General features: G+C 28.6%; 1 protein-coding gene across 3 annotated transcripts; it reads left to right on the top strand.

Annotated features, from left to right (window-relative positions):
- Positions 1 to 1,996: 1,996 nt before the first annotated feature.
- On the top strand, positions 1,997 to 8,637 carry LOC25491849 (endoglucanase 8). Of its 3 annotated transcripts, none has more exons than XM_024782934.2 (8): positions 2,671 to 2,797; positions 3,908 to 4,020; positions 4,628 to 5,041; positions 6,344 to 6,436; positions 6,584 to 6,736; positions 6,831 to 6,936; positions 7,387 to 7,553; positions 8,144 to 8,637. In XM_024782934.2, exons 2-8 carry the CDS (start codon positions 3,925 to 3,927, stop codon positions 8,468 to 8,470), a joined length of 1,356 nt encoding a protein of 451 aa, XP_024638702.1. In that variant the 5' UTR covers positions 2,671 to 2,797; positions 3,908 to 3,924; the 3' UTR covers positions 8,471 to 8,637. The 3 variants fall into 3 exon arrangements, with proteins under 3 accessions (XP_013455343.1, XP_024638702.1, XP_024638703.1); XM_024782935.2 differs by having other exon boundaries at positions 2,782 to 2,797; positions 3,908 to 4,004; XM_013599889.3 differs by lacking the exon at positions 3,908 to 4,020 and having other exon boundaries at positions 1,997 to 2,797.
- The last annotated feature ends 3,301 nt before the right edge of the window (positions 8,638 to 11,938 follow it).

Below are 11,938 nucleotides of genomic sequence, written 5' to 3'. Positions count from 1 at the left end.
TGGAAATCCAAACTCAATAATACTTCGTTTATGAATACAATGAACACGTCACAATCATAATGAGATGGAAAACTAACGCATGACAAACATAATGAGATAGTTTAGAATAGTTTCAGATCTAGATTTTTCTTATTTACCAGATTTGAGATGGTTTTGATTGCATAGCAAGAATAAGAATATATTATAGAAAGTAGAACAATCACAACTTCCTAAGGTTGTTCTAGGATTAAATTGTAGATTACAATTGTGCTTTAGTACATTGGAAGGTGGTAGAAGAATGGGAATCCATCTTGGCAGAATTGGCTTGAATGACTCCTAAGGGTTTTTCTGGTTAGGAACTATACTGGAAATCTACTTTTGTTCGGCAGATGATTTTTATGTGTTGGCTTAGTCAGCTTTGTGTTGTCGCTTGAAAGTCCTCTCTAAATGACAAAGTAATACTTTTAATGAAAAGATCTCTTCAACATCTAACATCTGCGGGGAGAATATGCTAGCTTTTTTGCTTCATATTGGTGCATCTTATCATTTTCCATAAAACAGCTCAATAGAGTCAAAGGAAGAAATTAGCAATAGCAAAGCCATATATTTTGACATCTTTGTAGTTTTTGGTTATGTCAATCATATGTTATTTATGTGCTTCATTTTGTATGTCATGCATTAGTTTTCCATCTGACAGGTGTGGTTGTACTTTGCTATGTTGACTTTCATATCATTAGGCTCCAATACATGATTGTATACCGTCAAAACATAGCTAATATGCTCTACAATTCAGTGATAATAATGCAATCACTTTTAAGGATAAGAAAAAAAATATATAAATTTTCAAGTTTAAACGGGCATTTTGCACATAAGTGCAAAACTTCAGGGGGTATTTGCAAAACGTCATGTTGACTAACAGAAGAAGTTGATGGAGAGAGTAAATTGGTTAACGTTATGTAATTTCAGAGGGTGTAATTGAAGTTTTGTTAATTTCAAGAGGGCAATTGAAAAAATTTACAATTTCGGAGGGTAATTGTCTATTTACAGATATTGATTTATTTCAATAGTAGAAAATAGGGCCATAGTATATTGTACATTTGCATTGGTAGTGTAAAATTGCAATAATCATATAAAAAATAATTGTATTTTTTTTAAAGGGATATGTTAACTTGTACCCTCAAGTTAATGATTCAAATATAGGAAAGATTTATTGGAATGTGTGCTTTGTATTCAATATTTAACTTTTTAATCATTTAAATGCACAAAATTTTAGAAATTGTTTCTTCTTTTAAGTTTCTTAACATGTGCCCTAAGGGCATAAGTTAACACTACCCTTTTTTAAAAGGTCAAAATAAAATAGAGGAATGTTATTTGAACAACCATTTGGTTAACAACTTATGTGACAATCATAATTTACAAAGAAAAAATAGGTATTTACACGAAAATCAAAGCATTAGAGAAATAAAATAAAAATAATGTGAGTGTAATAGAAAAAGTTGTCACTAAATGAATATTTAAATATCATTTCTCAATAAAATATATATTAAACAATAAAAATAAGTCCTATCTGCACAAGGTATATCGGGAACAACTTACTAAAAAAATTGATAGACATTTATAAAAAATTTATTCAAATATATGAGTGACGTATTATCCTAAATATGATCCCACTAACGATAAATTAAATTGATAAATTATAGCTCCTTATTTTGTAAGTTATAGTGGTCACCATCATAATTCTTTTTTAAAAACAAAAAACCGTTATTAGTTATCGGTTTTTCTGCAACGTAGTTGAAAAACTAGCTTCTACGAAATGTGTATAGTTACTATTATAAAAAAATAAAAAATAAATAAAATAAAATAAAAAATTAGAAACATATAAAATTGTAGATTGACAAGGTATCGTAAATTGTTTTCTAATTTATTTATTTGAATATAAAAGCCGTCCCTTCATACATACATTTTTTGACATAAAGTAAAGAAAAACGTTTTCATATTATTTTTTCCTAAAAGAAGCGACTTGCATTGAGCACAAACTATGGAATAAGGGAAAGGCCAAAAGAAATAATCATCGAATAGAGTCACTCTTTGTGAATGTGTGATTCTTATGATTGATCAAAAAAATTAAGTGTAGCTTAAGTAGGACACTATTTAAGTAAGTAACCATTAGAAGCACAATATCAACCTTTCCAATGCTTCCTAACTAAAATTCACCCACTTCATATTCCATACATAACTACCTCCTTCTTTTATTGCATCAACATTCATTCCTTTTTTCTAACTTGTGATCTTCATTCTTTGTTTAGATTACTTGCTTAATTCTTAAGAAAAAACTTGTATAATTTTTAAGCTTCATCTCCTTACTTTTCTTGAACATATCTATATATATACACACACCCTTCTTCAAGTCCAATAATACACCATCACTTTTAGATCAAAGAAATATTTCATTAATTTCTATTTTATTTTTTTGAAGAAACTAAACTAAACGAGAGAGAATCGAACCTGAAACCTCGAGGAGCAGCACACTCCCAGATCTCAAACCAATACCACTCGGTCAACCCAAGTGGGTTTTAATTTCTATATTTTTAATATGGGTTTGGAGAAAAGTTTTGTGATGGTGGTTTGTATCCTTTTGGGTATAAGTGAAAGAAGCATGGGATGGAAGCATAATTATGGAGAAGCATTGTCAAAGAGTATATTGTTCTTTGAAGGGCAAAGGTCAGGGAAATTACCACCAACACAAAGAATGACTTGGAGGAAGGATTCTGCATTTGATGATGGATTTCAACTTTATGATGATCGATTCTTTGATAAAGTAATTAACTTTCTTTTATTTAATTTAATTTTGCTTCTCTTCATCTACATTTTCATTGTTGCCCTTCATTTACATATTAAATATTTGGCATTGTTTTTATATTGTATTGGGATATGATTGTGCACGTTTCGAATATATAGGAAATGTGACTAGCATTTTAAATCTTTAAATGTTTAATGAATTGAATGTACAAAATCTTAGAAAATATTTCTTGTTTTAGGTTTCTTAACATGTACTTTAAATACAAAAGTTAGCACTATCCTTTTAAAAATTTAAAAATGTACGAAGTATGAAATAAAAAGTAAATGAGAGATAAAGAGAAAAATTATGATCTGTTGTTCTGTTTTAAAAATGAGAAGTTGAGTCATGTATTATTATTATTATTATTATTATTATTATTATTATTATTATTATTATTATTATTATTATTATTATTATTATTATTATTATTATTATTATTATTATTATTATTATTATTATTATTATTATTATTATTATTTATTATTATTATTATTATTATTATTATTATTATTATTATTATTATTTATTATTATTATTATTATTATTATTATTATTATTATTATTATTATTATTATTATTATTATTATTATTATTATTATTATTATTATTATTATTATTATTATTATTATTATTATTATTATTATTATTATTATTATTATTATTATTATTATTATTATTATTATATTATTATTATTATTATTATTATTATTATTATTATTATTATTATTATTATTATTATTATTATTATTATTATTATTATTATTATTATTATTATTATTATTATTATTATTATTATTATTATTATTATTATTATTATTATATTATTATTATTATTATTATTATTATTATTATTATTATTATTATTATTATTATTATTATTATTATTATTATTATTATTATTATTATTATTATTATTATTATTATTATTATTATTATTATATTATTATTATTATTATTATTATTATTATTATTATTATTATTATTATTATTATTATTATTATTATTATTATTATTATTATTATTATTATTATTATTATTATTATTATTATTATTATTATTATTTTATGGAAGTTGAGTCATGTTTTTCAGGTTGATACATATGATTCATGAAGCATGTTGGGTCATGTGTTCTCTGTTGTTCAAGACTCAAGTTAAAAAATGAGGAAAAAACTTATTTTTTTCAATGGTATTTTTATTGGATGGTACACAATTTTAACTATTGATAATAATTATAATTCATTGAATTATTTAGCAAAAAATGTGATATCATATGACTAGTAATATTATAAAATTTGATAGATGTATTAATAAGAATTTTAATAGACTGTTAACTAACTTACATTATTAAAAAAAAATAGATGGTTAACTTACAGAAGAACGTATAAAAAAATATAACTTTTTATATTCAGACACATAATATTGTAGTTTTATATTTCTTAATTAATTAGTCCTTTTAGACCATTTGTTGGTCTGAATTAATTTTAGATATATATGATGAGTTAATCAAAATTAAAATATAAAACTATATATATGACTTATGAAGCACGGATACGGATACGACACGGACACTGACACGCCGGCAAAACTAATAATTTGAAAAATCACATAATTCAGTGTAATTACAAGTGTCGGTGTCGGACACGATACATGTCTGACACCGGGACAAGTCTAATCCGAGGAATGTTCGTGCTTCGTAGTATATGACTTAATAGAGTGACGAGTGGAACATGGAAAATTAAAATGGCTCTTTGCAGTTTCATAAGACAAGTGCTTATTATTTTTTCATTTTATGTTTATGTTTGTTACTAGGTTGACTTGGTTGGTGGTTACTATGATGCTGGTGACAATGTGAAATTCAATTTTCCAATGGCATTTTCAACAACAATGTTAGCATGGAGTGTAATAGAGTTTGGAAAATTCATGGGACCAGAACTTAACAATGCCCTAGATGCAATAGGTTGGGCCACAGATTATTTCCTTAAAGCCACAAATACCCCTGGATTTGTTTTTGCACAAGTTGGTGACCCACATGGTGATCACAATTGTTGGGAGAGACCTGAAGATATGGACACACCTAGAACAGCATTTTTTGTTAGTGCTGAGAATCCTGGTTCTGAAGTTTCTGCTGAAATTGCAGCTGCACTTGCTGCTTCTTCTATTGCTTTGAGGAAATTTAGTCGTAATATTGCTTATTCTGAAAGGCTTCTCCATAGGGCTAAAACGGTAAATACACTATATCTTCTTTTTTTCGTCAAACCCCGTCCCCTGCATATAACAATGTATGTTCCTGCCAACTGAGTTATGCTCACGGGGACTATATCTTTTCTTTTTAACTTTAAATTATATAAAGCCGAATCATTGGTTTAAAAATCGGATCAAATCGACCGATTCAACTGGTTGAACCGAGAGCCAACCAATTTGAAGGTTGGTTTAATCTCGATTTGAATGTAGTTTGGCTGAACCGGTTTAACCAAGGTTAGTTGAACTAGTTATAGTTTTTTATATCTCTTGAACTGGATTAAATTGACTGATTCGGTTGAACCGAGAACCAACCAGTTTGAGGGTTGGTTTATTCTCGATTTGAATTTAGTTTGGTTAAACCGGTTCAACCAAGGTTGGTTCAACTAATTCTAGTTTTTATGTGTTTTTTTTTTCTTGTGCTTTTAAAATACTTTTTTATTTGTCATCTAGTTTAATTTTGGTTGAACCAAGACTTGGACTTCTTATAGATTTTATACATCCGTATTCTTATTTATTAATTTTATTAGGTATGTAGCAATTTAACCTAATTTTTTTCCGCTCATTTGTTTTATTAGGTTTGCAATTATTTAATCTAACAAATTCCATCTAAAAATATGCATCGCACCAACTTCATTCATATCCTCTTACCTTTTTTTTTTTTGAAGAAAATATTTTCTACACTTATTTGATGTTGCACGTTTGTTCTAGAAACTATGAGCATATCAATGATCACGTTTGATGCTTTCTATTTTATACTTTTTTGTTCTAGAAACTATAAGTATATCAATGATCACGTTTGATGTCTTCTATTTTATATTTATTTTTTTACAATATTTTGTATTTCATGCCTTTTTTTTTTTGACAATATTTTGTACACTTTTTTTTTTTAACCAATTTTATGCCTTTATATCATTCCTATCATGTTGCCTTTTTTTTTTTTGACAATATTTTCTACACTTATTTAGTACGTTTACAACCAGAATACTCTAATTTCCATGCAAACTCAACTACCCTAATTTCCATGTAAATTTGGTTATATATACCCGAATTATTGATATGATTACCGAATTTTCTTTTATAATATTTTCAGATTTCATACATTTTATGAAGTGTTTTATTTTGTCTACTATGAATTATCACGTGTTATTTTTTCACCATTACCTATTATATATTGCATTTTATTATTCGTATGTCAATCCCTTTACAATAAACCCGAGCGAAGCACGGGTCAAAAATCTAATACACAGCAATATTTACACAGTTTTTCCTTTTCTATGGAATTAGGTTTTTGAATTTGCAGATAAGTATAGAGGATCATACAATGACAGCCTTGGTCCATATGTATGCCCATTCTATTGTAATTATGGTGGCTACCAGGTAGGTCTAGTCTTACCTATTTCCATTCCTAAATTTTAATTTCATGGGAACACTTTGTGAATTGTGTTCATGAGCATAATGCTATAGAAAGAAGTATCTAAAATATTTTATATTCATGCTTAATGTGACTTGTGACTATAATTATAGGATGAATTGGTGTGGGGAGCAGCATGGTTACTCAAAGCTACTAAGCTTCCTTATTATTGGAATTACATTAAACAAAACATTCACAATGTGAAAAACTTTGGTGAATTTGGATGGGACTCAAAAGATGCTGGCATCAATGTTCTAGTTTCTAAGGTTTGATTAAACAAAACATTCGTAATGTCTTTTTTATCTTAAAATTTTTATCATTAATTGTAACATTTTTGTTCTTTTTTCTAATGACAAGCAGCTTCTAGTTAATAATCCAGCTGCTAAACCTTTTACCCTCAATGCTGACAAGTTTGTTTGTGCTGTGCTACCTGAATCACCCTTAGTTTCAGTCAAATATTCTAGAGGTAAATTAATTATCCACAATTAATCCAAACTATATATTATACACATTTAAGCTCTAATACACAAGATTTCATTAAAACTCCATAATTAATCGTGTTTGAGCGAGATAAGTATTATGGTGAGTGATTTTCTAAGAAGTACTTTTGTTGCACATCTTTCACCAGAATCGAAACAAAAATGATTATCGCGAAAAAGAATAGAATTAGAGATGAAAATTTAAAATTTATTTTAGTTCTCTCGTAACTAAATTTAGTGATGAAATTAAAGAGGAATTTCGTGTTTTTCAATTGTTAATTTAATTTTTCTGGTATAAACTTTTTATTTCTAAAGTATCTCTCAAAACCATTTAACTTCTAAATTCTTAGAATGTGTTTGAATCAAATTTGGTATGTTTGTTGGTTGCTATATAATATACATTTACCATTGTTATTAACTATATTAACTTAAATTAGGTGGGCTTCTATTCAAGACTAGTGGGAGTAACATGCAGCATGCAACAGCATACTCGTTTCTATTTTTGGTTTATGCTGGATATTTGAATAAAGCAAATAAAAAGATTGATTGTGGTGGTGGAGTTTTAGCTTCATCATGGAGACTTAAAAACCTAGCAAGAAGACAGGTATATATAATCAAAATTTAGATTATCAAATAAGATGCAATTTACCAATTACTGCTATGCATGCTTCTCATTCTTGATTTTGATGGTGTGTAAGAGGAAACAAAAGCAAGGAAAAGTAATTAGAGGGAACAAAAGCAAGGAAAAAAGTAAAGAAAAGAGAGAAGAAGAAAATAAAATTGAAAATAAAATGATTTTTAAGATGTCCAATATTTTTTTCTTGATCGAATTTTAGTAATCTAGAATTAAAACGAAACCATTTGGGTTGGTCTAGTGATATTGGCTTCGGATCTGTGAGTGTGCTCTTCCACGAAGTATTAAGTTCGATTCTCTCTGGTGCCAATTTAGGTGGGCTAATTTAGCTTCTTCAAAAGAAATCTAGAGTTAGAACGAGAGATAAGTAAAATCTATCTAACGACTATTTCAATCAAGATTCAAACTCTGGTTTTTCAAAACGAATTATCTTTAAATAAAACCTCATTTACTACTCGAGTCTAAGCACTTAATTTTTTTTATTGATGGTAGCTTTTATATTAAGAAATTTTGGTAAATTGTTTCTTAAGTTTAAATTTTATAACTTTATACAAATGCAGGTAGATTACATACTAGGAAGCAACCCATTGGGTATGTCATACATGGTTGGATATGGACAAAAGTTTCCTAAAAGAATACACCATCGTGCATCATCATTACCTTCCATAGATCAACATCCAAGCAAAATTGATTGCAAAGGAGGATCCACTTATTATGAAACCCAAAACCCAAATCCCAATTTGCTTTTAGGAGCTGTTGTTGGGGGTCCTAATATCAATGATGAGTATGTTGATTCTAGAGCTGATTTTGTACACTCAGAACCTACAACATATATCAATGCACCACTTGTTGGTGTTTTGGCTTATTTTAAATCACATCCATCCTAAAGTTAAGTCTTATATTGGTTTGTGAGAAAGAAAAAAAGGAAATGTAGGATGCTTGTATGGAAGTACTTGTACATAATAATTTATAGGTGGCTTTACCATGGTTAAATGTTCATCCAGCCATAGAAAAAAAAAACATAAGAAATTGAGTGGTTGAGATGTTAGACAGACTCTACATACCTTTGTACTTTTTAGGTATGAAAGTTATTTATGATATAGGGTTGTAGAATGTTGTAGTTGCAAAATATTGCCCATAAAGATTATGGATTGTGACTTCTAGTACCAAATATTAATTCAGTTGTTCTATTTTTTTCTTACTCAAATATTTATTCGGTTGTTGAACCATTCTATCTACTTTTATTGCATTGGCTTAAATATGGAAATGGTCCTGCAAATATCTAGCATTTTGGTTTTAGTCCCTATAATTTTTTATTTTTTATTTTAGTCCCTGCAAATATAGAATATTTGGTTTTGGTCCTTGGTATTTTGTTTTAATCCTTGTAAAATTATTTCATATTGAAATTGGTCACTATAATATTCATTTTAGTCCTCATTTTGAGGGACTAAAATCAAATATTCTACATGTTACAAGGACCAAATCTAATATGAATCAATTTTACAAGGATTAAAACAAAATATCAAGGACCAAAATCAAATTTTTTATATTTGCAGGGACTAAAATCAAAAAAATATTTTTACAGGGACTAAAACCAAAATGACAGATATTTGAAATAACTATTTTTATATTTAAGCCTATTACATTATATGGGGAGGTTTTTTTTTTTTTTAGAAAAAAAAGAGTGTTATATGGGGAGGTATGCTCTTCTAGCCTTCCTAATTGCTCATAGAGGTTGATATATAAAAGAAACCACCCAAAAGTTATCTCTTAAATTGTGTCGGGAGTTATCTCCCAGCAGTGGCAGAGCCAGGATTGTTACAAAGCCTAAGCAAAAAAAAATTTGCAACACATTTATAGATGTTTATATAAGAAATTTCAAGCAAATAATCTAAAAATCTAAAGTAATTGCCCAATTTATAGGGGTTTATATAAGAAATTCAGAGAAATTTACATAAGAAATTACAAAAAAATTGGGCCAAAGCCCGGACGCGTGCCCGGGATCGCCAGGCGGTGAAACCGCCACTGTTTCCCAGACCACTCAAAAAATGAGGAGAATGTCATAAATGAACAAGCGATTATTCAAGATTCAGATTGTAAGGAGACTCTTTCTAATACACACACTTTGTCATTAGAACTTCTGATGAGAATCAACCTCTGATGGAGTTGATCATCTGATCAGGCGATTCTCTAAAGTGTGTGTTCCTCTGATAATGAATTTGATTTTTATTTAGGCTAAAATATGATTTTTGTCCCTGCAAATATGCCTCGTTTTGGTTTTAGTCCCTGTAACTTTTTTTTGTTATTTTTGGCCCCTGCAAATATGCATCGTTTTGGTTTTGGTCCCTGACCTCACTTTTGTGATGATTTGCACACGTGACACATGATGACTGAACCCAATTATTAGTAAAATAGTCCCTGCAAAATATTTTGATTTTTAAAAAGGTCCCTGCAAAATATTTTACTTTTGAAAATATTCCCTGGAGGGACTATTTTCAAAAACAAAATATTTTGCAGGGACCAAAAACAAAAAAAAAACATTATAAGGACTAAAACGAAAATGGCACATATTTGCAGGGACTAAAACTATATTTTAGCATTTTATTTACTCTGATGGATGATAAGTGGAAAGGTTAAAAACTGTTTTGTTGACACTTCTCTCACTTATATGCTACGATTATGAAACGTTTCCTAACGTGATCAGTAGTAACTGGTGGGTGATAGTTACATAGAAAAAGTTAGTGCATTTTAAATGTTATTTTTCAAATGCCCCATATGTCATGATGAGTAGGTCTATTAAATGTCCAATAATTTGTGGATTTAAATGAGAATATGTGGATTTAACCTGCCTAGACTAGAGATCAGCGGATTTAACATCCCAATGTTAAATATTTTGTTGATTTAAACGTCTACTCTTACAACCAATGAATCTCCAACTCATTCCATTTGAAGCAAAATAATTTTATACGACCTTTCATTGACATTAATTATATCAAGAAACATTTAAACATCTCTGATTAAACTTCTCAGAGCTCAATTTATATGCTGACACCTGTCCAACGTCTCTCATAATTATCTCTATATAGCTGAAGACTTGAAGAAACATAACAACGACAATAGTCTGTCAAAATCAAAAGCGCATAAACACTTAAGAAATTTCATATAAACTTTCATATCTTAAAAATTCTTAATTTATATAAAACTCAAACAATTTTTTATATGATTAAGTTAGATTGTAGAAGTTTCTTTCATTTGTGATTGAGTAGAGGAAGTCTCTTTCTTGTGTGCTTCGAAGTGTAAGGGGAATAGATTACTCTCAGTTTGTAAGAATAACTAGTATGAATTGCTCTCTCTCTATCTCTCTCTCTCTCTCTCTCTCTATATATATATATATATATATATATGTGTGTGTGTGTTTGTTTTTCATTCGCACTCCTCAAACTATGAACTGAACTCTGTTTAGCTTTAGACGCTGATTTGTTCACAAGCACAAAGAAAAAATTTGAAAAAGTCAACACAATTCAACTTCTCCTTTTTGTGTTTTTCTCATCTTCAGATTTTATGGCTTTAACATGTAATTTTTAAATTGTAGCAAAAGTTCAATTCCATTTGCATATTTGGGCCTTTAAGTTGGGGCTAATCCAAGGAAGTTGAAAACATAGGAACCTAGACTCTAATCTTACTTGGGAAAATAAATATATTAGTTTGTGAGGGTGCGTTGTCATTCTAAATTTAGTGCTTAATTTAATACCTAATTTTTATGCATCCTTTTTGAAAATGTCAGATAAGGTGGCGAAGTTGGTGGTGGCCTTGCATAGAAATTTCTTTGGGGAGGAGAAATGGGGCGTAGGAAGATGGGTTGGGTCAAGTGGACAAGGGTTTGCCAACCGAGAAAAAAAGGAGGTTTGAGTGAGAGAGATGTAGGGCTGAAAATGAGTCGAGTCGAACCGAACCTGTCTGAGCTCGGCTCGATTCGATAAGAATTGGCTCGGCTCGAGTTCGACACGAACTATTTTTTCAACTCGAGTTCGGCTCGTTTAAAGTTCACGAACAGTTCGGCTCGTTAGGTTCAGTTCGGTTGCTCAACTCGTCCAAAAAAAATTATAAAAAAAAATAATTTAATTTATAGATCTTTGATATTTTATATATATATATATATATATATATATATATATATATATAAATTAAATATTGAATTAAAATAAAAGTTTCCACAAACATGCATATAATACATAAATTATATAAAGTTAAAGATTGCATAAATACGAAGAAAAATATCTGATACAAGTAACAGAGACAAAAAAATCCAACAAAATTCAATTAGTTGTGAACAAAATTCATAATATTCTTTTACT

The sequence above is a fragment of the Medicago truncatula genome, chromosome 4 (assembly GCF_003473485.1).
Source record: "Medicago truncatula cultivar Jemalong A17 chromosome 4, MtrunA17r5.0-ANR, whole genome shotgun sequence".
Lineage (NCBI taxonomy): Eukaryota > Viridiplantae > Streptophyta > Magnoliopsida > Fabales > Fabaceae > Medicago > Medicago truncatula.
The sequence above is the reverse complement of the archived record's forward strand: the minus strand, read 5'-3'. Positions and strand labels throughout refer to the sequence as shown.

Coding starts and splice junctions, on each gene's coding strand:
- LOC25491849 (XM_013599889.3), top strand. CDS start 2,573: ATGGGTTTGGAGAAAAGTTTTGTGATGGTGGTTTGTATCCTTTTGGGT. Junction 5,042..6,343: donor TTCTCCATAGGGCTAAAACG/GTAAATACACTA, acceptor CTATGGAATTAG/GTTTTTGAATTTGCAGATAA. Junction 6,937..7,386: donor TTCAGTCAAATATTCTAGAG/GTAAATTAATTA, acceptor AACTTAAATTAG/GTGGGCTTCTATTCAAGACT.